The sequence below is a fragment of the Aspergillus stella-maris genome (genome assembly GCF_047715825.1).
Source record: "Aspergillus stella-maris strain CBS 113639 unplaced genomic scaffold BDV14scaffold_4, whole genome shotgun sequence".
Taxonomy (NCBI): domain Eukaryota; kingdom Fungi; phylum Ascomycota; class Eurotiomycetes; order Eurotiales; family Aspergillaceae; genus Aspergillus; species Aspergillus stella-maris.
Genome location: NW_027396798.1, coordinates 460777 through 481674, shown reverse-complemented (window position 1 = coordinate 481674; position 20898 = coordinate 460777). Strand labels below are relative to the sequence as shown.

The 20898-nt window shown below is 51.4% G+C and overlaps 8 protein-coding genes across 8 annotated transcripts; 5 read left to right on the top strand and 3 right to left on the bottom strand.

Annotated features, from left to right (window-relative positions):
- Positions 1–341: 341 nt before the first annotated feature.
- cdcA (phosphoprotein phosphatase CDC14) lies at positions 342–2997 on the top strand. The gene is made up of 3 exons (XM_073767264.1): positions 342–729; positions 798–1323; positions 1382–2997. The coding sequence occupies exons 1-3, from the start codon at positions 681–683 to the stop codon at positions 2613–2615; spliced, it is 1809 nt and encodes a 602-aa protein (XP_073632612.1). The 5' UTR covers positions 342–680; the 3' UTR covers positions 2616–2997.
- A 292-nt stretch (positions 2998–3289) lies between these two features.
- On the top strand, positions 3290–5992 carry BDV14DRAFT_209847 (putative C6 transcription factor; the record flags this gene model as incomplete). Its single annotated transcript, XM_073775755.1, has 5 exons — positions 3290–3504; positions 3580–4334; positions 4401–4824; positions 4900–5194; positions 5272–5992. The coding sequence occupies 5 exons, from the start codon at positions 3290–3292 to the stop codon at positions 5665–5667; spliced, it is 2085 nt and encodes a 694-aa protein (XP_073632611.1). The 3' UTR covers positions 5668–5992.
- Positions 5892–6666, bottom strand: BDV14DRAFT_85909 (putative RING finger domain protein). The gene is made up of 2 exons (XM_073777707.1): positions 6288–6666; positions 5892–6215 (listed from the first exon to the last, which is right to left on the bottom strand). The coding sequence occupies exons 1-2, from the start codon at positions 6494–6496 to the stop codon at positions 6032–6034; spliced, it is 393 nt and encodes a 130-aa protein (XP_073632610.1). The 5' UTR covers positions 6497–6666; the 3' UTR covers positions 5892–6031.
- Positions 6667–8284: 1618 nt separating this feature from the next.
- BDV14DRAFT_85886 (sugar porter family MFS transporter) lies at positions 8285–10187 on the bottom strand. Its single transcript, XM_073777706.1, has 6 exons — positions 9906–10187; positions 9580–9859; positions 9211–9531; positions 8804–9163; positions 8593–8753; positions 8285–8545 (listed from the first exon to the last, which is right to left on the bottom strand). Exons 1-6 carry the CDS (start codon positions 10081–10083, stop codon positions 8367–8369), a joined length of 1479 nt encoding a protein of 492 aa, XP_073632609.1. The 5' UTR covers positions 10084–10187; the 3' UTR covers positions 8285–8366.
- Positions 10188–11297: 1110 nt separating this feature from the next.
- On the top strand, positions 11298–13059 carry BDV14DRAFT_187160 (cation diffusion facilitator family transporter; the record flags this gene model as incomplete). The annotated part of the gene is made up of 4 exons (XM_073770919.1): positions 11298–11611; positions 11682–11732; positions 11777–12609; positions 12659–13059. 4 exons carry the CDS (start codon positions 11298–11300, stop codon positions 13057–13059), a joined length of 1599 nt encoding a protein of 532 aa, XP_073632608.1.
- Positions 13060–14201: 1142 nt separating this feature from the next.
- Positions 14202–15445, top strand: BDV14DRAFT_195906 (uncharacterized protein; the record flags this gene model as incomplete). The annotated part of the gene is made up of 2 exons (XM_073772332.1): positions 14202–14552; positions 14603–15445. The coding sequence occupies 2 exons, from the start codon at positions 14202–14204 to the stop codon at positions 15443–15445; spliced, it is 1194 nt and encodes a 397-aa protein (XP_073632607.1).
- Positions 15446–16062: 617 nt separating this feature from the next.
- Positions 16063–18249, top strand: BDV14DRAFT_85838 (homeobox domain-containing protein). The gene is made up of 3 exons (XM_073777705.1): positions 16063–16471; positions 16561–16672; positions 16727–18249. Exons 1-3 carry the CDS (start codon positions 16287–16289, stop codon positions 18134–18136), a joined length of 1707 nt encoding a protein of 568 aa, XP_073632606.1. The 5' UTR covers positions 16063–16286; the 3' UTR covers positions 18137–18249.
- Positions 18250–19022: 773 nt separating this feature from the next.
- BDV14DRAFT_164909 (phytanoyl-CoA dioxygenase family protein) lies at positions 19023–20762 on the bottom strand. The gene is made up of 9 exons (XM_073767263.1): positions 20602–20762; positions 20449–20546; positions 20318–20400; positions 20147–20264; positions 19985–20086; positions 19806–19917; positions 19640–19718; positions 19478–19578; positions 19023–19367 (listed from the first exon to the last, which is right to left on the bottom strand). Exons 1-9 carry the CDS (start codon positions 20732–20734, stop codon positions 19249–19251), a joined length of 945 nt encoding a protein of 314 aa, XP_073632605.1. The 5' UTR covers positions 20735–20762; the 3' UTR covers positions 19023–19248.
- Positions 20763–20898: the final 136 nt, after the last annotated feature.

The following is a 20898-nucleotide window of genomic DNA, read 5'->3' as shown; positions in this document are numbered from 1 at the left end:
ATAGAAACAGAGTTCGGCTAGCGAATAGGCTAAATTGATAGAGGAATTGTCGATAAACAATGCGCAGAGGATCTGCCCCTGGTGCCTGCGTCAGGCATAGCTTTAGCAGAGTTGTTTTGTTTGGTGTGGGGAGGGCGGCTGACATAATTGTTGTGAAAACATGGGGCTGCCTCAGGCACGCAGGGTTGTCCTGTCAACACGACTCGCTAGGCTGCTTCGGGATCATCACAACATAACAGCAGCCAGTCAGCGTGCTGGGTCTCCCAACGGTCTGGTCGGCCTCGAAGATTATCATCTCTCGTGCGGCCTTCTTTTCTTGCTCCGGCTTCTACTCCTCTTACCTCCCCCAAGCACTCGTCGGTCTCTCTATTCCACGCCTATTCAGTATTGTCTTCCTCCTGGAACTTCACCGTTCCTATCTTTACCACCATCTGCAGCTTCGCGTTGCCATCTTATACACTATTACCGCCGTCTGTTTTGGAGGAGTCGACCAGACCATGATTGTTTAGGTTCATTGTTTTGATATATCTTCGACTGTCAGGGAGCATTCTTCTGTCTTTGGATAGCTTAGCAGGGCATTGGCCGCACGAGACGCATATTACTACTGTTGTCTCCCCCACCATTGATTCATCTGTTTGTTATTGCTTGGGAATATCGGTGGCGGATCACCTTACATCAACATGAGCGGCTACAATACTGGCTATGGCCAGGTGATTGAATACATTCAAGGTGCGTACAATTTGCTTGCTCCTCTATCTATACCACGCGCGCCTCTGCTGACTTCAGATTCCTATCAGATCGACTATACCTCGCCTCTTATGACCACCCCCCGGACTCGAAGACCCCGTTCCCTTACCCCTCCGAACAACCCAAGTCCCCGAGCAAGCGACGAGCTCAGGCTTCTCCAAGCAAGAAGCGCAGCCCGGTTTACTTCACGGTCGATGACACTCTCCTCTACAACTCGTTCCATGCGGACTTTGGCCCCCTCCACATTGGTCACATGTACCGGTTTGCGGTGCACTTCCACGACCTCCTCGGTCATCCTGCGAACCAGGATCGCGCGGTAGTTTTCTACTCTCGTACTGATGCTAGAAGCCGGGCGAATGCGGCTTGTCTCGTTGCGTGCTACATGGTTCTGATTCAGTCCTGGCCGCCGCATCTTGCGCTCGCGCCTATTGCTCAGGCAGACCCTCCGTACATGCCATTCCGTGATGCAGGATACAGCCAGGCCGACTTTATCTTGAACATCCAAGATGTTGTCTACGGTGTCTGGAGAGCTAAGGAGCAGGGACTGTGTGGACTGAGGGACTTTAGTCTGGAAGAGTATGTGCCGAACCAATTGCAACAACATGAACGCTTGACTGACTTGTCGACTTTACAGATACGAAAAGTTCGAGCGGGTTGATATGGGAGATTTCAACTGGATCAGCCCTCAATTTCTTGCTTTCGCGTCTCCCCAACATCAGCCAGTTGCACCAATTCCTCGCGACACCCCCGAGTTCGCCGCCTTGCCTTCGACGATCTCAGAGCTCCACGCCTCTAAACTTCCTCTTCCTTTCAAGAACGTCCTAGAGCACTTCGCAACTCGCGATGTCGGCCTGGTCGTCCGACTCAATTCTGAACTTTACTCGCCATCTTACTTTACTGCCCTCGGCATTTCTCACATCGACATGATCTTCGAAGATGGCACCTGCCCTCCGCTGCCCCTTGTCAAGAAGTTCATCAAGATGGCCCATGAGATGATCACCGTTAAACACAAGGCTATTGCTGTTCACTGCAAGGCTGGTCTTGGGCGCACCGGTTGCTTGATCGGAGCTTACCTGATCTATCGATATGGATTCACAGCTAACGAGGCCATTGCCTTCATGCGCTTCATGCGCCCTGGTATGGTTGTTGGCCCGCAACAACACTGGCTACACCTCAACCAGATGTCCTTCCGCGAGTGGTGGTTCGAGGACTCCATGAAGGAGAAACTCGCCCAGATGCAACCAAGCCCAGTCACCCCAGGCCGGTCACCTGCTAAGAGCCGTGCCGGTGCTGTTACGACACCTCCCAATAACAGCCACTCCAAGCGCTCTGCCCTCGGAGAGATCGATCACAACGAAGCCATCTACAACGACGAGAACTTGCCCATGCCAACACCAGGACAGCCTCGCAAGTCCCACAGAAAGGACTCTCGTCACCACCCCTACTCCCGCACAGCGTCGGGCAGCCTCGTTGTCGATAAAGAAGCAAAGAGAAATGGCGAACACAAGAGTCGCCAGGTTAGCGAAACCAGCGAAAGTGAGGAAGAAACACAACTGCGCATGCTCGCAAAGCGGTCATCAAAGTCACCCGTCGCGTCATCTGGTCAACGCTCTATCAGCTACTCCGCGACAGTCACCGCCAGCTATACGCTCAACGACGACATTCACGAGGACAGGGAGAACTGGGGCGCTGCGCAAGCTGTTCCCAAGACTCCGGTCGGCGGCAAGTCTGGCAGCAACCCCATCTCTATGACCAAGGTTCGATCCAGCTCTCGCCGTGTCACTGAAAGCCGAAGTGACAAGGGCGTTCGGAAAGCCAGCGGCCGGATCGGCAGCACTGGAAGTCCTACTCGCGTGAAAGTCCAATAGAAGCATGATACATGATCTGGCATCATTTTTGTGAGCGCTTTTGAGCTTCGACATGATAACGTTCTACCTTTACATTTTATCTTTTCGTTTGATGCTGCTCGCCTCGCCTCGCCGCGCTATTGCCCGCTGCTGGGCGTTAATGTTGCATAGTTTCTGCTGCTGCCCTTATATATCACCTCCTGTTTTGCACTTTTGATTCTGCTATTCTTGTTTTGGGACCCTTGTTTGGGTAATGCTGTGGTTCTTGTGGTTTGGTCCGCGATGGCGTCTGCTGGTTTTGTTTTTGCTTTTGTTTGATGCTTTGAGGCTGCAGTTTCAGGGTGATACCTTGGTGACTTGAGGAATTGAGTATGTGCCTGTTTATACACGATCTACATCGACATGATGATTTGGTTGATGACCTCTTTCATTCTTCAGTATTTCTCGTATAGAAGTATCGCGACTTCTGGGCGGTCGTATTCCGTAGAGTCATGTTTGCCCAATTAGGTTAGACTATCACCGGCTGATGGACCCGACATCGCACCTGTCTGGCTCTTCTCGCTCATTTCGCTCTCAACGCGATTGACTTCTGCACCAAACCGATAGCCAGAATGCACCTCAAAACAGCCACCTGATTCGCTGGAACATAGCTGAGAAGCTTTCCCGTATTTCATAACTGGGGAAGTTGAACCAAGATGACGGACCCGTCACCTGCGATTCGCCGCAACGGCCTGCTGCAATCATGCGAACCATGTCGCAAATCTAAGCTCAAATGCGACCATACAAGGCCTGTCTGTGGACGATGTAGCGCGAAAAACATTATGTCAAGATGCTTCTACCATCCCGCTCCCATGACGAAGCAGGATACAACCCAGCGTCCAGCGAAAAGAGCCAGAACGGAGTCTGCAAAGTAAGTCCCGTATCTTTTCTGGAAGACAGAGAACTATACCTTACTACTCAATGGAGTTGAACTGACTTGTCCCAGCAGCAGCGTAAGCCCAATTTCAGGCTCAGGCTCAGCACAACCCCCAGCATCACAGTACGCCCTAGGCATAACAGAACGACCCTCCACAACACCAGGGTACCTAGGCTCAACGAGCTTCTCCGCAGTATTCAGCGAACACCGCACAGACATCTCCTTCGAAGAAGGAATCTGCACGACAGAAGGTATCTTCGCGACGCTCGAAGACCGGCACCGGCTGGAATCAGGCCTTGAAGTTCTTCGATTCCTGCATCGCAATTTAATATGCGATATCTTGATTCGGCGCTTCTACGCGGGGCATATCATGGCTGCTGTTCCGTCTTTACTAATGGAAGCTATTATTGATTCTACGCGGAGAGTCCTTGATAGTCTCGATCGGGGCAGGGGGAATCTTGAGAAGGGCCTCCAGGACCTGGTTATGCAGATCTTTCGCAACTCAGCTCATCCGCTTTCCACGCATGCTGATATGACGGTGGACGAGTACTTCACCTCATTCACAGGAACTAAACTCCGCTGGGAGGCTATTGGGATTTTCTTTGCGACGGCTGGGATTGCACTCATGTCTACGACAGACAGTGACCCCGATCTGATGCGTGTCGAACCCGATCCCAAAAGCAAAGATATGCTAAGAACGCAGGTCATGGAAGCGAGCGGGATCTGCCTGGAATTCTGCACTGGTGCGGCGTCGATTAATGAGTTGCGTGGGTATCATCAGCATGGCGATTTGTTGTTGAGGACGCAGTATTGGGGTGATACGAGTACGTCGTTATCATATCGTGAACGAGGCTGATTCGTCCCCAATTGTATGCTGATTATGGATATAGGCTACGCAGCCTGGCGCCGCCTCGGCTCTCTAACATCCACAATATACGCCGCAGGCCTACACCAGGAAACAACGAGAAGCCAGAACTGTCCGCCCTTCCTACAACAATGGCGACGACGATGCTTTTCCACGGCCTTCGACGCAGATAAATCCATCTCTACATTCGTCGGACGACCACCGTTCATTAATTACCGGTACTGCGCGAACTCGCCACCACTCGATATAAGCGATGAGATCCTCATTGCTGGCGGCGAGGAACTGGAGCAGCAAATGGCGAATCTTAATCACGCTGGGTGGAATACGCAGGGAAATTCCCTGAGGGGGAGTATGCTTCGTTTACGCTTTTTACTTGCTGTTCTAAGGGAGCAGGCGCTTGAAGTTGCGCTGGAGACATTTGATGAGTCGGATTTGTTGCCGAAGTATAAGTGAGTCCATTCGCCTAACCACCACCAATCGCCCTCAATACCCTAAGATAAACTAACGTGCTTGTCGCCATTCAGCAAAGTCCTCGAAACAGCCACAACCCTCTGGGAAAATTGCCCCGTGAACATGCGCCACGACCGCAACGACAAATCCGACGACGGCACGGGGAACTCGTCACTAGACTTCGCCAGGCGCCATATCTACCTGGGCTACCTCTTCAGTCTGTTCCTTGTACAAAGGACAGTCGTTAAACGGGCAAACACAGGCCACCAGACGCTCTTCCAAACGAGCAGAGAAATCCTTGCTATTATTCTGGAGATGACGGGTGAGCGACATCCAGGGCTGGATGTTAGTCGGCATCATTCGTGGATTGTACATCCCCCTCACCCCCCTAGTTCTTTCCTACCAACCTCTCCATTGACCCCCAAATACTAACACATTGTATCCAGGCCCTATACTACGGCCTCCCAGCAGCAAGTATATTAGCCTTCGAACTCCTCCGCCAAAACCAAGAAGCCGGGCCACACCCCATCCTCCCTCCGCGCCCCGAACTCATAAGGAACCTATCCGTCTTTGTCTCGTGCCTCTCTTGGGTTGCTGCGCCGGGACAAGGGAATTATCGGACTTGCAAGGTTGTTGAGAAGAAACTTTCTGATATTCTCGATCAGATATTGGATCCGCAGCCTGGTCCGGTGGTGACTTCCTTTTCTTCGGCGGATGGGAATGGGAGTGCGGGTGGGATTGCGAGTGGGAATGGGCTATATGACTTGTTGAATTGGTATAGTCATGATAGCTTTGAGTTTGACCCGTTTGATTTCCAGGCGCAGAACGCGTTTCCGTTTTGAGATGGATGGACAGATGGCGGGTATTGGTATATGGAGGTATTGAAGGAGGAGGAGGAGGTGATGGTGAGCGATACAATCGCTTCATTGGATGAATCAGTCGTCACTGCGCTGTTTCACAAAACCGGATTCATCAATCCGCCAACATGACAAAAGAAAGAAGCACCGATCCCAGCGGTAGCGGTATTTATCAACCTCAAAATCACAAACGACAAACGACAAACGAAAGAGGATATCGCCGCAAAATCATCAAGCCAAGTTGAACCATCATCAAGTCGTCAAGCAAGATCAAAATCTATCAGTCGTCCCGTCGTCCCATCGTCCCGTCATATCGATCAATCGATCGAGCGAGCCAAATGAATCAGCATCAAACCATCCAAACGAAATCATTCGTCGGCCTCGTCTCCTGGATATAGTATGGCCTATGACAAAGCGGACAATTATAGTGGTCCTGGAGATACCACTTATCAAGGCACTCCCTGTGAAAAACATGCAGGCATTTCAGCTCGCGGATCTCGTCAGAGCGGAGGACGGGCTCGAGGCAGACGACACTATACCAACCACGAGATCAGCCGGGCCATTCATCTTGGAAACAGGAGTTGGAAAAGAGAAAGGTGGCATACCAAATGAACTGATTATCAGGAACATTACTGGGCAGCGGCGGCCCATGCGCCTTCGCCCACCACTCCTGCAGCGTGCGAATCGGCGAGACAGCGTCAAGTTTCCTTAGTTTATCGCTCGAATCCTTCCGGCGGTGCTTCTTGGAGGGGCTGCTCCGATCGCGGCGGTTAAAGTAGACCGTGAAGCTGTGTCCAAGCGAACATACAAGCATTAAATAGGTAGAAGCACGTATGGGAAAGAGAAAACCTACATCAAACACATAACGATCAGAGCGACAATGGCGAGACCCACGCCGAGAACAATGCTCATATGACTATTCTTTCCTTCGGTTTCTGGGTCCTCTGTGGCCATTTGTTTATGGCCTTGCCCCTAGATGTCGTTTGTTGTTGTTGCGTGCGGGGAACCGATCGAATGCAGCTATGTACGCCGATGTGGGATGTATGCGTGAACAACTCAGCAGCCGATCGTGGTCGTGCGGCGGTGCAGGTAGCTAGGTAGCGTAGCGTAGCGAACTGGTACAGACAACCTTCAACTTTGCGAGTTCGAAGAAAATGAGGACAGCGACGACGGTATTTATTCTCCAGAATAACCAGGCGCCAACCGCGACTCGACTCTTTTTCGTTTTCGCAGTCAGGCCATCACACCCTCGCCGTCCAGCTCCGAAGGTGAGTGAATGTATGTATCAGGTGCCGCTTCGTACCTCACTAGTTCGTGGGTAGTACTAATTAATAGATAGGCGATCGTGTGGTAAACTGTAGGTAGTGACGTAGCACGCTATCGAGGCCTCTTTGTCGCAATCGGTCACGGCCACGAAGCGATAGTAGTGAAGAGAAGAGAGGACACCAAAGTGAAAACTGAGCTTGGGAGAAGAAAGGAGAGCATAACTAGGAGGTAAGGTAAGTAGGTAAGGTCAACCGGAGAGGAAGAAAGTTCACGCCGTGCGACATGAGCTTTTTGGCTTTGACCTGAACTGCGGAAATTGACTGGACTGGACAGCTTGCTCGGTCGGTATACCTTAACTAGCTAGCTAAGACAAGCTGCTCAGCCCCCTGGCCATCCAAGAAACCTTGCCTCGCGGTCCTCCCGCCCGTAGCACAGAGATTGGATGGATGCGACGAGCCGTAGACTGCCAGGTGCCGTTAGGTATGGCATGGCGTGAGCAGCTACCTACTGGATGAGGGGCAAGTAGCTTGCCTCTTTCCCGCTCTGCTAGGCAACTCCGCGGTCTACCCACCTACAGCAAGACTATAGCTACGAATGTACAATGAGCCGTTAATCGGGCCTCGTGAGCGGGAGCGGTCATAGCAGTGATATGCCAATGATCTTCAACCCAGGAAGCGCTCTCTGGTCCGGCTCCAGTCTCCCTTGTTGATTCCCCGCATTGAAACGTCGATCATGTGAATGCCAGAGAGCCAGTAGCCACAGGGTTCGGGATTACCTTTTTTTGATTTGGTCTGACTTTCGAGTCTGGATAAAAATAAGCCTTGAGATGATAGCTGTCTCCTGGAATGTACTCTGTATAGGCCCATTTACGCTGTATATTCTCATTGTCGTTGAGTCTTTTTTGTAGATAAAGGGACCCCACCACCTTAATCGCAGCCCCACACAAGCACCATATCACGATCACCACCGGGACTGCAGAGATCATATGGTTCCGGCATTTGGGCTCCGAATGAATTAATTATTTACTGTGTATACCTTACTATTGTTCGACAAGCGGAATGGCGTGAGGACTGTTACTGAGACATCGCCCGGTTGAAGGCGGTTTCTCGGATACCACTCGGTGGCTCAGAACGCATGGTAGTAATAGGACTGAGATGAATGGGATTCGAAACCCCGCCATGCCAAGCATTGTATCTGCCCAGCTGCAGCGGTGAGTGGGTGTAGACGATGCACAGCTGATCATCAGCAGCTTACCTTTATTCTGGGAATGGATGTGTCTACTGTCTAATGTCACGAGACCTGGTGTGGTGTCTTTGCGTGGCACGAGGGTGGGAATGCTTCGTAAAGTGTAGATTTTTCGTAAACTACTAACATCTTGATTTGATACCCCTCTCTCTGATTTCCTACACTAGGTACTGTCAGACCTCATGCTTGTCGCGGTGCTCTGTGGTAACCACGACGTCGGCATCCTTGGTAGCAATGTCCTCTGGTAGAGTTCCCAGTGCACGTCCGCCGAAGAGAATGTCGATTTCCTCAAGAGACTTCTGCTTTGTCTCGACGAAGAAGAGGTATACGACGGGCAGGGTGACGCAAATGTCTGTGGATGTTAGCAACGGTTCGTAATAGAGAGGATGGGAGACGTACTCCACCCAGCAAAAATAAAGTAAAACTTCCATCCGATCTTTCCCAAAGCAATCGGTGACACTTGACTCCACAGCGTACTAACAGTCCAGTTGCCCACACCTGTAGCAAAGGCGTTTCCACGACCACGGATTTGCATTGGCATGACTTCGGCCATGTAGACCCTGCAGTACTTGTTAGTTGCAAGACTGCCAAAAGATAGAAGATAACATACCAACTGCACGGCCCGAAAGACCAAGAGAAAATGATGGTTACGCAGAAGATGAAGAACACTCCACCGATACTGTATCCTCTTCGGGTTCCATCTTCGTTCTGGGAATTGAGGGCAGCCTCGCAGAACAAAGCAATGGTGATGCCGATTGCACCGAACATCATGGGCTTACGACGTCCGACTTTGTCGAGCACGAATAGAATGAAAACAAGATTGGCAAGTGGTCCGAGACAGTTGTAGATACCAGTGACAAGAATGTTCGTCTTGCCGGTGATGCCAAGAGTTTCGTACATGATCGTTTGATAGTAATTGATCACGTTGATTCCGGTCATCTGGGTGAACACTTGAACAAACACGCCATGCCTAGATCTGTTAGTTTTGTCTATATTTCCAAATGGCGATACACTTACAGAAGGCGTGTCCGGTATTGTGGGACCTTGAACATGATGGCCCAACCAGGCTCGGTGACGGCGTTCTCTGCCTGGATAGTGGCCTTGATCTCGGTGAACTCCTTCGTAATCCAGTCTTCATTTGTGCCATCGTAGTGAAGCTTCCTGAGAACTTTCATTGCCTCCTCATACTTTTCTTTCTCGACAAGGTGACGTGGTGATTCAGGCAGGAAGAACAATCCAATAAGCAGAATCATAGCGGGAACGACCTGAAACGCCAGTGGGAATCGCCATTGGAATTCACTGCTGTCGGGAGCATGTAGCGAGCCGTATCCAATCCATCTTTACAAGTTAGTCTGGCCCAATGTGTTATGTTGGTTGAGAACGTACGTGCTGACGATGAAACCAACTCCTATCATCTGTTGAGCAAGACCAATGATCAATCCACGGTTCCGCGGGTGTGCGCATTCAGACTGATAAACGGGCACTCCCATGGACATCAGGCCGACAGCCCATCCGGCGAGGATACGGCCGACAAGGATCATAGCCAAATTGTTTGCAGCCGCTTGAAGAGTGGCACCGATCAAGCAAATGAAGGCGCCCATCTGAATTGTGAGCTTCCGGCCAAACCGATCCATTGTCAATCCTCCTTGAAGCGCACCAATAGCAGCTATGACCGTTAGAAAAGCCAATCAAAGACGAAGTGTGTAACGTACCACCCCCGGAGAAAGTGCTGTTGATAGCTCCGACAATGGCAGACGTTGGGGTCGTGTTGAAGTAATTCAGGAAATTTTTGGAGGCAATAACATCGGTCATCACACCACTGTCATAACCAAACAAGAATGACCCTGTCGCCGCAAAGAGCGCAAGGTTGAAAGTGTACAGTCGACCCATTTTGAGTGCGCTATGTCACCGAGAGTTCCTCCCGACTACCGAGACTGGTGGAGCGATGATGGCGTGGAGGTGAGAGAAAAGACAAGGGAGAGGGGCAAGAAAAAATCGAGGACCGCATGGTCTATATACAGACCGGCAAGCAATATCGCATTGGCCTTCTAGACCAGCCTGATCAGGATCGCATCAAGGCCGCTGTCGCAGTGGTCTGTCACGCTGACCGATAGACCAAGGGGAAATAGCGGGGCGGCCGAGACAAAATCCGGGGTGGCCCAGTGCACCCGCACCCAGAACCACACCGTTGCTCTTTTCCATCTTTGCCATCTCCAACTGCTGCCTCTGGTTGGTGCAAATTTGCAACGACATTGAAGCTAAAATAGGCCGCTTCCTGCTCACAGCTTGATTGACCAGGATCAAAGGCCAGCCGGGTGTATCTGACTGCATTTAGGCTCAATGAACCGTGATCTTGCCACCAAGAAGGAGTTTTTCCATTAATCAAGTCTGACCGAGAATTGACCCTTGAAAGACCGACTGGGGTTGTCTGGCCACCCCAGCATTTCGAGGCAAGGGGCTCGGCTAGGGCAAGATTACCGCTAGGATAGAATGGAGGTCCATATAGGGTCGACAGGCCTCGCATTCGTTTTCAGACGCAGAAATGTAGACAGACTCCTGCACAACGGGCATGGAGCGTTGTGAAGTGACAGCTCCGGCGGGGCTGTCAACATAAGCTCACTATGCCCAAAGGGACACGGTTTTGTCCAGCACCGTTTCCAGGAATCATCACGTCGGAAGTCAACAACCAATGGCAGGACTCGGCTAAGGCATTAGGATCCTTGACGACTGTCTGAAATTAAGCGATGCCTCTGAGCGTTGGCACTTGCAGGAGATTCGCTTCGGCGACCCGAGAAACGCTAGGCGTTCATGTGCCATTGGCGAGGTTGGCTGCGACGGCAGTGGTCGGCATGATCATTGTAGAACGCTTTGACGGTGTTCTCGCTCTATATGTCGCCAAGTTACCCAGTCCGCTGGGAACGGAAGAGATGAGAGCACGAGTGTTGAGTTGTTCCTAGACAAACAAGGGACCAGCATGACATGTGACAGCGATGGAGCTAAGCCCGATATGGACGGTGTCTTGTCGGCCTGCGGACCGAAGCTTCTTGTCATCTGCCCGCTGAGTCCAGACTGCATCCCTTTTGCAGATTGCCTGATCTCTCAGGATGTCATCCTACGGCCGCAGGACGAGACCGCAGTTCTCCGTTCCTTCCTCGCCCTCAGACGCCGAGTCCCCAATCCGACCCAGGCGACCGAGCCTCGAACCGCAGGGCGAAATCCTCTCCACCCGCGGACAATACCTTTCATCCTTGCTTCGACGACGATCATTTTCCAGCAGCCAGAGTCTTCACCGATCCGACGGCTTTTTCGATACCGAGCGCGATGATGCATTTTCGTTCCGGGACCGATTCGAACGGCCCGCTTCAGCCCGGGCGCGAGAATTGATCGGGGAGGGTAGGGACAGGCCGTCATACAATTGGTACATCTGCCTGTGCTGGCATTCCAGACCAGCCCAATGCCAATACGATCGCGTATGCTAAGAGCCTCAGGCAACAGTACTATAAGCACCCAAATGCCTTGAAAGGCTTATCGAAACCAGTGTATGACTCTTTGCTCTAGTAAAAGGATCCTCTAACGTTAGCAGGCGCGAGTTCTACGAACGAAACAATAATCTCATATCGCAATATGTCTACATCGACCGGTTGTTAGACTCATCCCTGCCTCATCGATTGATTGTCGAATACCAACATAATCGCGCAGCCGCTTTGGACACTCCAAGAGGACCAACCGGAAGTGACTACGAAGGAAGCCCGTATGGCGCCATTGAAAGCCCCTCGGATGCCGATCTCAAGAAGATCAAACGAACACCTCGAAACCTATACCGCATACCCAGCGAGAGCTCGCTCCTTCTGCCGCCACAAGATGATGAGCAGCACGAAACACCCTTGTCAGATATCACGCCCAAGGGCAATGACTTTGTGGACAGTGGAGCTCGCATTGTCACGATCGCCATCTACGTCAACCTCGTCGCCAATGTCGTTCTACTGGGAGCAAAGATTGCTGCTCTTTTGATGACCAATTCAGTATCTGTTCTTGCTAGTTTGGTTGACGGAGCTCTGGATTTCTTGAGTACCGCCATTGTCTGGGCTACCACTGCCCTCATCAAGAGAGGAGATCGCTATGAATATCCTATCAGTCGCCGTCGCCTAGAGCCATTGAGTGTCCTGGTCTTTGCTGTCGTGATGGTCACCTCTTTTTTCCAAGTCGCCATCACGTCCGCAAGCCAACTGATGTCTTCCGACCAGACGGTCGTAAATTTGACGATGCCGTCAGCCGTGATCATGGGCAGCACAGTGATAGTGAAAGGCTTGTGCTGGTTTTGGTGTCGACTGATCAATAACTCAAGTGTCCAGGCCCTGGCCCAGGACGCCATGACAGACGTCATATTCAACTTCTTCAGTATTGTCTTCCCCCTCGGTACGTATCTCATTCATCAACATCACAAGCTCATACTAAGACCCCCTAGTCGGCGGCCTAACAAACACCTGGTACCTTGATCCGCTCGGTGGTCTCCTTCTCTCCTTCTACATAATCTGGAACTGGGGTCGCACTGCCAGCGAACACATCCGGCACTTGACCGGCGCCGCCGCGACCCGCGAAGATGTCAGCATCCTCCTCTACATGACGATGCGGTTCTCCAAAGCTATCCTCAAGATTCAAAACCTGCGGGCTTACTACGCCGGTGATCTACTCAACGTCGAAGTTGACATTATATTACCCGATAAGAGCAGTCTCCGCGATAGCCATGATCTCGGTGAAACGCTGCAGTATATGCTTGAGAGCGTGCCGACTGTGGAAAGGGCATTTGTCCATATGGATTACGACCCGTGGAATATCCCTACGCATATGAATCAGCAGGAGATGTAAATATTTAGAAGAAGCAACGGGTATATAGATGGCATATATTACTTCGTCGCTTGCTGGAAAGTATAGATAGCTTACGTAATAAATGCGTCACGTGAACACGCGTTTCACGCGTCGGGCCAATAGCGCTGATCCCGTCGATCGCATCTAAGTTTGCACGAGGTACAGGATTTACCTCGAAAATAGGTTCTATTCTTGATAGCGGGCAAATTTAGCAGCGATGATTTGCCGTACTTTAGATTTTTGCCTACTCATGTACATACATACGCATGCATACCCTTGGCTTATGTACTCTCATGGCAGGGTCCAAGCGAGCGGGAATAGCTATTTCCCAAACAGGCAAATGCATGGATGAGGCAGTGGCACAGTATCATGCCGTGGTATTCCAAGCCAATTCAGGAATGCAGCACTGCAGTCCGGGTACATATAGCTACCCGGCGATAAGCGCTCCGATCCGGACAGACACTAGGTAGGGCTAGGCTGTACCTAGAATGATCACCTAGGTTGGTACGCCAAACCACCGCAATCAGTCAACTAAAGTACATATCCTCATGCAAGCTGCATAACTCGGTAACTCGGCCGTCATTCAAAGCCAAAGCCCTGCGAGGCTGCAAAAGCACCTGACTCGCGCATACGAATTAGGATCTCACTCTCACAGATCGCCAAGCAAGCTGCCAAAGCCGAAATGGCAAAGCTAAGCGATAGCCTCCAACTTCTCAGCCCAAACGCAGCCACCACCACTCCCGCTCCCTGAACCTTTGAGCAGTGTGAACTTGGACCTTGGGAACTGGGGCACTGCCGGCATAGCCCGCCAGTGGGCTTGACACCGTGCAGCACGTTCCATTTCCCAGTCCCGGTGCCATGTGCTTGTAAGATGCTGAGGAGAAAGAGAGCCTTGCATGATTGTTCGCCCGGTAAGGCAGCTTTGGTGCTTGGCGGTGATTTTTAGCGATTGAGAGTTGTTTGTTTGCGGGATCGGGAGATCGGGGGTTACTCGTGATAGGGTTGTACTTAAGTCTCTCGGTTTCCGCATAGACGATGGAGGTCTTACGGAGCTCATATCTTATAACTGGAGAGGACTTACCTACCTACTACAACACGAGCTTCAGTCATTTTTGAACTCCCCGGTTCCAAAATCGACCACCATGGCTACCGCATCAGAAGACGAAGATGTCAAAAACAAAATCTATAAGCTGTCCGTTGCGCCTTTCGTCCTTGAGCGACATGGCGAATATGATCAGGCAATTGAAGTGCACAAGCGGGCTGTCGACATCCTAGGTACAGCAGCGCAAAGGTTCAAAAAAGGGAACGTCCGCAAGATATACCGGAAAATGTTTGAGCGACAAGTGGATTTGCACAAAGAGCGACTCGCCTATTTGGAGGACCTCAAGCGCAAGGGGAGTTTCGATAAAATCGTCCTACCACCGTCGGGGCTCGATATCGTCAAGGAGTTGGCGAGAGAGGAGGGTGATAATAGTCTTTGGACTTTGTCTCAGGTATGAAGTTTCCACGGCTGGTTTAGGCCATGCTTATCGATTTTGTTTAGATCCGCAAAGCCCTCGTTGAGTATGAGAAGGATGAAACCCCCGACAAGAAGGTACCGAGTCATTTGGCGTCTTTTGTGAATGCAGCAGACTCTACCAATAACCCGTTCTTTGCACCAACTCTTTCACCATCCGCCGAGATTGTGACGTACCGTCTTTCCCATTCTTCGGAGCTATTGGAACTGGGCGTTCGATCGCACTGGTGGTTTGTCAAAGACGCGACGAACACGCACACACTATACGCAGCGCAAGCGGTTTGGAGCCAGGAAGTACCAATTGTCGAGGCAATCCTACGCCGTTCCGGCGAGTTCCTCCCCGAGATGGGAGCAGTCAACGTCAGAATCCGCAAAACGAAGGGAGGCAGCTTTCGTCTCATCACGAGCACAATCCCAAACGATAGCGGTCAGATTGTAGAGATACCCGATGGCGAAGAGCAACGCAAGGACTGGTCTCCACGAAGATTCTCATATGGTGGCCGGAAATTCGTTTGGAAGAGCGGAAGAGCTGATGGGAAGAGCGTTGATGGCGGTATTTTCTCGTCTTTTGGGTTGGAAACTCTGTATGAGACGAAACGCGTCTGGGCGAAGAATGGAAGCAAAACAGGAAAGATGGAGGATGAGACTGTAGGACCGAAGCTTTGCTGGGGAGAGAAGGGGGGAGCAAACGGTGCGAAGCACACCATATACATGGCTGGAGGGCTAGATCTGCAGTTCAGAGAGCATCTGCTTGCATCGCAGCTGGCGAGGCTGATACGGTGCAGCTATCCTCCACAGAAGGATACCAAGGGGGTTGAGGCTGTAGCAGCGGCGTCTAGCATCATCGGGTTGGTGGAGTTGCTTTCGTGATATGATCTCCTCTGTTGTTTGGATGTTGAGTTAATCTGATTGATATCTCGTGTGCATTCGTTCTTGCTATACCGAAGTCGAGCCGATTTCGAAGGAATTTCATGTTAATGATGCCGATTCATGAGCTTAGAATGAGGCATGATCACTTCCTTTGGCAACCGTAACAAAGCTATATCCTGGGCACGGCAGGTGGTGGTGAGCCACCTCGAGAGAGACATTGGAAGCTTGAGACGCACGTCGCGTCCGAGCGCAATAATACCGTTTTGGGCCCTTCATCCAATTGACTTGTGAGTTGTGGCAGAGGCGACTTGAAGAGTGGAGCTTGGAGATACTAATGGATGCTGCCTTGAAGTTGTTGAGTATGCCCGTGGATCGGAGCACGTGGTCACGCATCTTAAGGTTTCTCGGGATTGCGAGATGTGACGTGGGCAAAGTACGAACAGAGATAATTCAAGGCATTCGAAGCAATTGAGGTAATGTCAGCATATCCTTGTGTTTAGTAAAAAAAAATTCAATTGAGAGAAGTTCAGTGGTGGGGAATCGGCCGTGCCCGAATCTTGAGGGAGTTTAGTCCGACTCTGACTGCACGCCGCGTCCACGCCCGCACGCCGTCCACATCGCGACGCGATCAGTGAAGCGTCTTTTCTGCACGGGCGACCAGCGTCCGGACATTCCCACTTCAGCCTCGCTCGTCATTTCCTTTCGTTCTAACACGCAATGCTGCTGGTATCTTTTTACTCTTACTCTCCTCTTTACCTCTAATTATCCCGTCTGCCCTCTGATCCTCATGCTCTCGTCTTGACGTCTACGGCCTACCTGATCCTCACTTTTCTACCTCACCATGTCTGACCCTGAGCCTTCTGCCGTGATCCTCTCGTCCTCTCCTCCCTCGACTCAAACATCAGACTCTACTACGGCCTCGTCCAGCTATGCTTTTCTGGTCCACTCCCAGAAAACATTGACCCAAAACCTCCCACCGCGTGTGGATAACAAGCTGCTTGCACGCCAGAAGCGGCGTCGGACGAGGTAAGCTATAGCTCTTGATCTCAAGCTAAACCTTTAGGACGATTCTATCAATGATTGCGCGTATGGCTGACTTGACGACGCGTCCATAGTCCGGAAGATCACGCGGTCCTCGAGGCAGAGTATCAACGGAACCCGAAACCAGACAAGACGGCACGTACGAATATCGTCAGTCGCGTTTCTCTGGGGGAGAAGGAGGTCCAGGTATGCCTGTTCAAGCCAGAAGCGTGGCACATGTTCTAATTCTGTCGTCAATAGATCTGGTTCCAGAACCGTCGCCAGAATGACCGCCGAAAGTCGAAGCCTCTGCTGCCCCACGAAGTTATACCCTCCTCCCAATCCGACGAACCGAAAAGCGATGATATCCCGCATTCAGATTCAGGGCTTACTAGCGAGGAACATGGTAAAGACGACGGTCTTCATGAACAGCCACCGATCGGCCTGCCTGAGGGCGACTCGTTTGCGTCGGACGCGTTAGACAACGAGCAGGACCAGCTTGGAGAAAGCTCACAAACGAGCATTGCCACGTCTGAACTCCCCGAATCTAGTCAACCGAATGTAGACAACAATCTTGTGGAAGTCGAAGCGGCACAGAACCTTGACGAAGCGTCAGTCAACGAACCTCCCCAGAGCTCGGTGAAGAGGAAGCGATCTGGGTCCGACTCTGCGGGAGCGATGGCCACGACAGAAGCAGTCACTCCGGGTGGTATAACCATGTTCAAATCGCCGCCATCGTTAAGGTTATCGATGTCGTTCGATGGAGAAGCCGTGCTGCGGAGGGAAGATGAATTGACCCCGTCACCTCCAAAAGGCCGGAGGGATTCGCTCCGGATTTCCATGTCTGCAGATGGGCAAGCAGTCGTCCGCGGCGCCGGCGAGCCCTCTCCGTCAAAAAACCGAATCTCCATGTTTTCAGCTCGCAAGCCTCGACTAGCTGGTCTTCGAAGAAGCACCAGCGCCGTCGCTCTAGGCACACCACCCAGCTCCCTGCAGAAAGAAAGATCCTTTGGAAGGTCGCGTGATCCGAGAAACTGGGAGTCTTTCTTCGACACCGACGCGAGAAGCGCACTCTTCACGCCTTTCAGCTCACAAAGCACGCCGAATGCCATGCGATCATCTGGTCAACGTTCCCTTACCAGGAGTCTATCCGCAAGACACCCTGCCCTCCTTACACCTAACACACCCTCCTCCGAACATCAAGGCACGCCAATAACCCAGGCGATGAGAGAGAAGAGGCGGAAACTCTCTCGGACTGTATCGTCGCTGGGTCGACTAGAGTCCGGCCGCAAGGTCTTGGGCGAGAAAACACCATCCAACCTCAAAAAATCCTTCAAGGACGACGAGATCGAAGATGGTGATTCCGACAAGGAGAACTGGATCCCCGGAACACGAATCGCCCAGTCGCGTCGACGCACAGTTTCCCACCAACAACGACCGATTCTCAAAGACTCCAATGGACGAAGTAGCGGGCCCCAAAGCAAAGCTCAACCATGCGCACGATCCCGAATGTCACAACCGTTCGTTCGGAAACAGAACGGCTCAAAATCAATGTCTGGCTTAGGCACCGATGTCTCGGCATTCATGGGTGGCGAAAACACCGCAAGCCAAGAAGAAGACCTCGACTGCATCCAAGGCCTCTTGTCCCTTAGTCAGGGCGCATGGAGGTAGATCGAGGTCAAGAGCCTTGAAGCCATCATCAATACCCCAACCCCATTTCGGCTTCTCGGTAGTGCATATTTCATCTGTTAAGTCTCCTTTGTCTTTCTCTTTTCTTTTCGTTCGTGTTGAGGCTGCAAGCCAGCCAAATCAACAAACAAGCAAGCAAGCGGTGACGGCTCTATGATTGATCTTGATCGTCATCGTTGAGATGACCCCTCTTTTGTCATGATTGTGCTATTTCAGTTTCCAGTTTCCTGTACAGTTCGCTGTTGAGTGTTCCAAGTTGGAATGGACACCGCATCTTTCCGATCCTGGAACTATGTCACGGATTATGAAGACTGTTTGAATACACCAGAAAGTAATATAGGATAGGATAAGATAGGATAGGATGGGAATTAATTGAAGGAATGGTGTGAATGACAGAATGTGATGTCTCTCCCTTGATACATTGTTGCTTAGTAATGGCCTTCCTACTTTCAACTTACGAGTACACGCTCTCTGCCTCCTCGATTAATCTCTACTCTCGATTGTCTTTACTCGATAATGCCCAGGAGCAAAGGGCGTCGCTCGGTGCCTGTCTCTTCGTCTCTACTCGCACTTCTCGCACTCGCTTGCCCGCGGGCGAAGACAGGAGTTGGAGAAGTATCTTAGTTTCGGCCCTCCCGCATAAAGCCCGAGAAACTCAACCTAATCGCGGACATTCCTGCTAGGGCCCGAGATGATAATGCCACGATTGTTCTTATCGTTATCGTTGAGCTTGGTATCTCTCATTGAAGTCTGATAGAGATAAGATTACTTACTAAAGCGTGAAGATAATCTGCAAGGTGATGGGTACTCCACTCTTTAGTTAGGTACTAGCTACCAGTTTTAGATATCAACCTGCTAACCGTGTGTACTGGAGTGTGTGTTATTGAAGCGTGATACCTCTAGAATTAACCTCGACATATCTAGGTACTACTTCGATATCCACAGCCCACTGGGGTAAGCGTCTAAGCGGACTCGGGGGCGATGCTTTCGCCAACCCTAACTACCCTACTATGACGCCCGGAGAACGGTCACCGACTGCCTACTCCAACTCACCACGGAATTCAATGTGCGATCCAACAGTCACTTCGACCCAACTAGACAGCTGCCTTTGTAGCACCCAGCCCCATCTTCCCTGTCCCGAGATCGTCTCTGTGCAAGAACTCGTGCGGACTCTGGTGGTCTTCTACGTAGCCAATGCCGCCGACGGACTTGTCTGCGTGTGGGAACATTCCGTCAGCCCCAATCATTTTCTTGTTTCTTGTAGCTCAACCTGACTCGGCTCCCACAAGACTGAAGGGGGCGGAGGGGGAGGGAACAACTTACAGTACCCTGCAAGCTTGAGAATGTCCTCTGGTAGTCTTCGTGCGATCTCGATGGGCGTCGATCGGACCTCGTCTTGGTCTTGGCGGAAGTAGTCTCTTTGGCTGCGTAGCAAGGCCAGTCAGATACATGTTCGTCGTTGGTAAAGGGGTGGAGATAGCTTACGCAAAACAAGCAAATAGTGTCCGAAGAGCTAGGGGGTTGGATGGGTCGCACTTGTTCTCGCCGGCGCCGTGGTATGTCGCTGTATGGTAAATAAGTCGTGAGTCATTTGCCTAGAACAGCCAAGGGTGGGGGGTCGGGGAGGAGAGAGGGAACTGGGAATACTCACAACCAAGCGTAAACAGCGCGGAGCCAGGCTCCATCTCTGCGTATGTGCATTCTTCTAGCTTGGGCATGCGGTCAACGCCCCAGAGGTGGCTGCCAGGGATGACGGCAGTGGCCTGTTTGTTGCGTCAATTGTCCATTTTGAGAGTATAGGCGTTGGTCTTTTGCGAGGGTGAAGCTTACCCCATTTTCATATGTTGTCTTGGTACCGGCAATTAGACAGCCAAGCATGGGTGTGAAGAAGGGGTTGTTTGGGTCTGGGCGGGTTTGGTAGGCAATTTGGTCCTAGGTTGGAATAACCATTAACTCTGTCTTTGAGTCAAGGGAAGCAATGAGAAGGCTCACTCTGTGCAAAGGCTGCGGCTTGGCGCCAGGGACGAGTCGAAGAGCTGCCGTTGAAGCAAGCATGTATCCGCTCTTCTGGGGAACCAGTCTCTCTCCGGTATAAGATGCGAATTCGTCACTGTCGGCGATTTAGTACGCGGGTTTGGACTGTGGTTTAAGAGGACTCCGTACTTCAAGAAATGACCCATGACACCTTGCCAGACAGGGAGGCGCATAATCTTGACGATCTGATCTGGAATCTTGGATAGAAGAGCCTGAGGTTGTCAGACGGTATGGTCGCGGTTTAGAGCGAGAGAACGTACGTAGACGCGCTGGGAGCCCTCTGGGAAGAAATCGGGACCGAGCTCATCGTGGGTAGCCTTGGAATTGTATGTCTTGCGGCCCTTGAAGTATGGCTCAACTAGACGAGCTGATTAGCTCTCTTCTTTATCGAAGAGTGATTGACTCAAACCCACTCGACTCCATGCATTCCTTCAAGAGCTCCGGCGAAAGGAAGTTGGAGACAATAACTCCGCCATCTCGCTCAATGATCTTGTTGATCTTGTCGAGGGGCTCTGAAGCGTCAATTGTAACAAGCGAGGGGGCCATGGCGACGGTACTCTGAGGGAGATGGTGTTTGTTGGAAATTGAGAATTCCAAGCGAGTTGGAATGCGCCTGTTATAAACCACCGAACCAGGATCAGCCCATGACAATGACTCACGATTAGCCAAGTTGCAGCCGGTCCGGCCATGAAGCGATATCTCATCTTGCC

What these genes read in the sequence shown, in the direction of transcription:
- cdcA (XM_073767264.1), top strand. Translation starts at nt 681, where the DNA reads ATGAGCGGCTACAATACTGGCTATGGCCAGGTGATTGAATACATTCAA. An exon ending in GGTGATTGAATACATTCAAG is followed by an intron (nt 730 to 797) that starts GTGCGTACAATT and finishes GATTCCTATCAG; the next exon opens with ATCGACTATACCTCGCCTCT. An exon ending in AGGGACTTTAGTCTGGAAGA is followed by an intron (nt 1,324 to 1,381) that starts GTATGTGCCGAA and finishes TCGACTTTACAG; the next exon opens with ATACGAAAAGTTCGAGCGGG.
- BDV14DRAFT_85886 (XM_073777706.1), bottom strand. Translation starts at nt 10,083, where the DNA reads ATGGGTCGACTGTACACTTTCAACCTTGCGCTCTTTGCGGCGACAGGG. An exon ending in CAATACCGGACACGCCTTCT is followed by an intron (nt 9,164 to 9,210) that starts GTAAGTGTATCG and finishes TAACAGATCTAG; the next exon opens with GCATGGCGTGTTTGTTCAAG. An exon ending in CTTTATTTTTGCTGGGTGGA is followed by an intron (nt 8,546 to 8,592) that starts GTACGTCTCCCA and finishes TAACATCCACAG; the next exon opens with ACATTTGCGTCACCCTGCCC.
- BDV14DRAFT_164909 (XM_073767263.1), bottom strand. Translation starts at nt 20,734, where the DNA reads ATGGCCCCCTCGCTTGTTACAATTGACGCTTCAGAGCCCCTCGACAAG. An exon ending in GTCATGGGTCATTTCTTGAA is followed by an intron (nt 20,265 to 20,317) that starts GTACGGAGTCCT and finishes AATCGCCGACAG; the next exon opens with TGACGAATTCGCATCTTATA. An exon ending in AGACAACATATGAAAATGGG is followed by an intron (nt 19,918 to 19,984) that starts GTAAGCTTCACC and finishes CGCAACAAACAG; the next exon opens with GCCACTGCCGTCATCCCTGG.
- BDV14DRAFT_85909 (XM_073777707.1), bottom strand. Translation starts at nt 6,496, where the DNA reads ATGCTTGTATGTTCGCTTGGACACAGCTTCACGGTCTACTTTAACCGC. An exon ending in CCTGATAATCAGTTCATTTG is followed by an intron (nt 6,216 to 6,287) that starts GTATGCCACCTT and finishes TGGTTGGTATAG; the next exon opens with TGTCGTCTGCCTCGAGCCCG.
- BDV14DRAFT_85838 (XM_073777705.1), top strand. Translation starts at nt 16,287, where the DNA reads ATGTCTGACCCTGAGCCTTCTGCCGTGATCCTCTCGTCCTCTCCTCCC. An exon ending in CAGAAGCGGCGTCGGACGAG is followed by an intron (nt 16,472 to 16,560) that starts GTAAGCTATAGC and finishes ACGCGTCCATAG; the next exon opens with TCCGGAAGATCACGCGGTCC. An exon ending in TGGGGGAGAAGGAGGTCCAG is followed by an intron (nt 16,673 to 16,726) that starts GTATGCCTGTTC and finishes TGTCGTCAATAG; the next exon opens with ATCTGGTTCCAGAACCGTCG.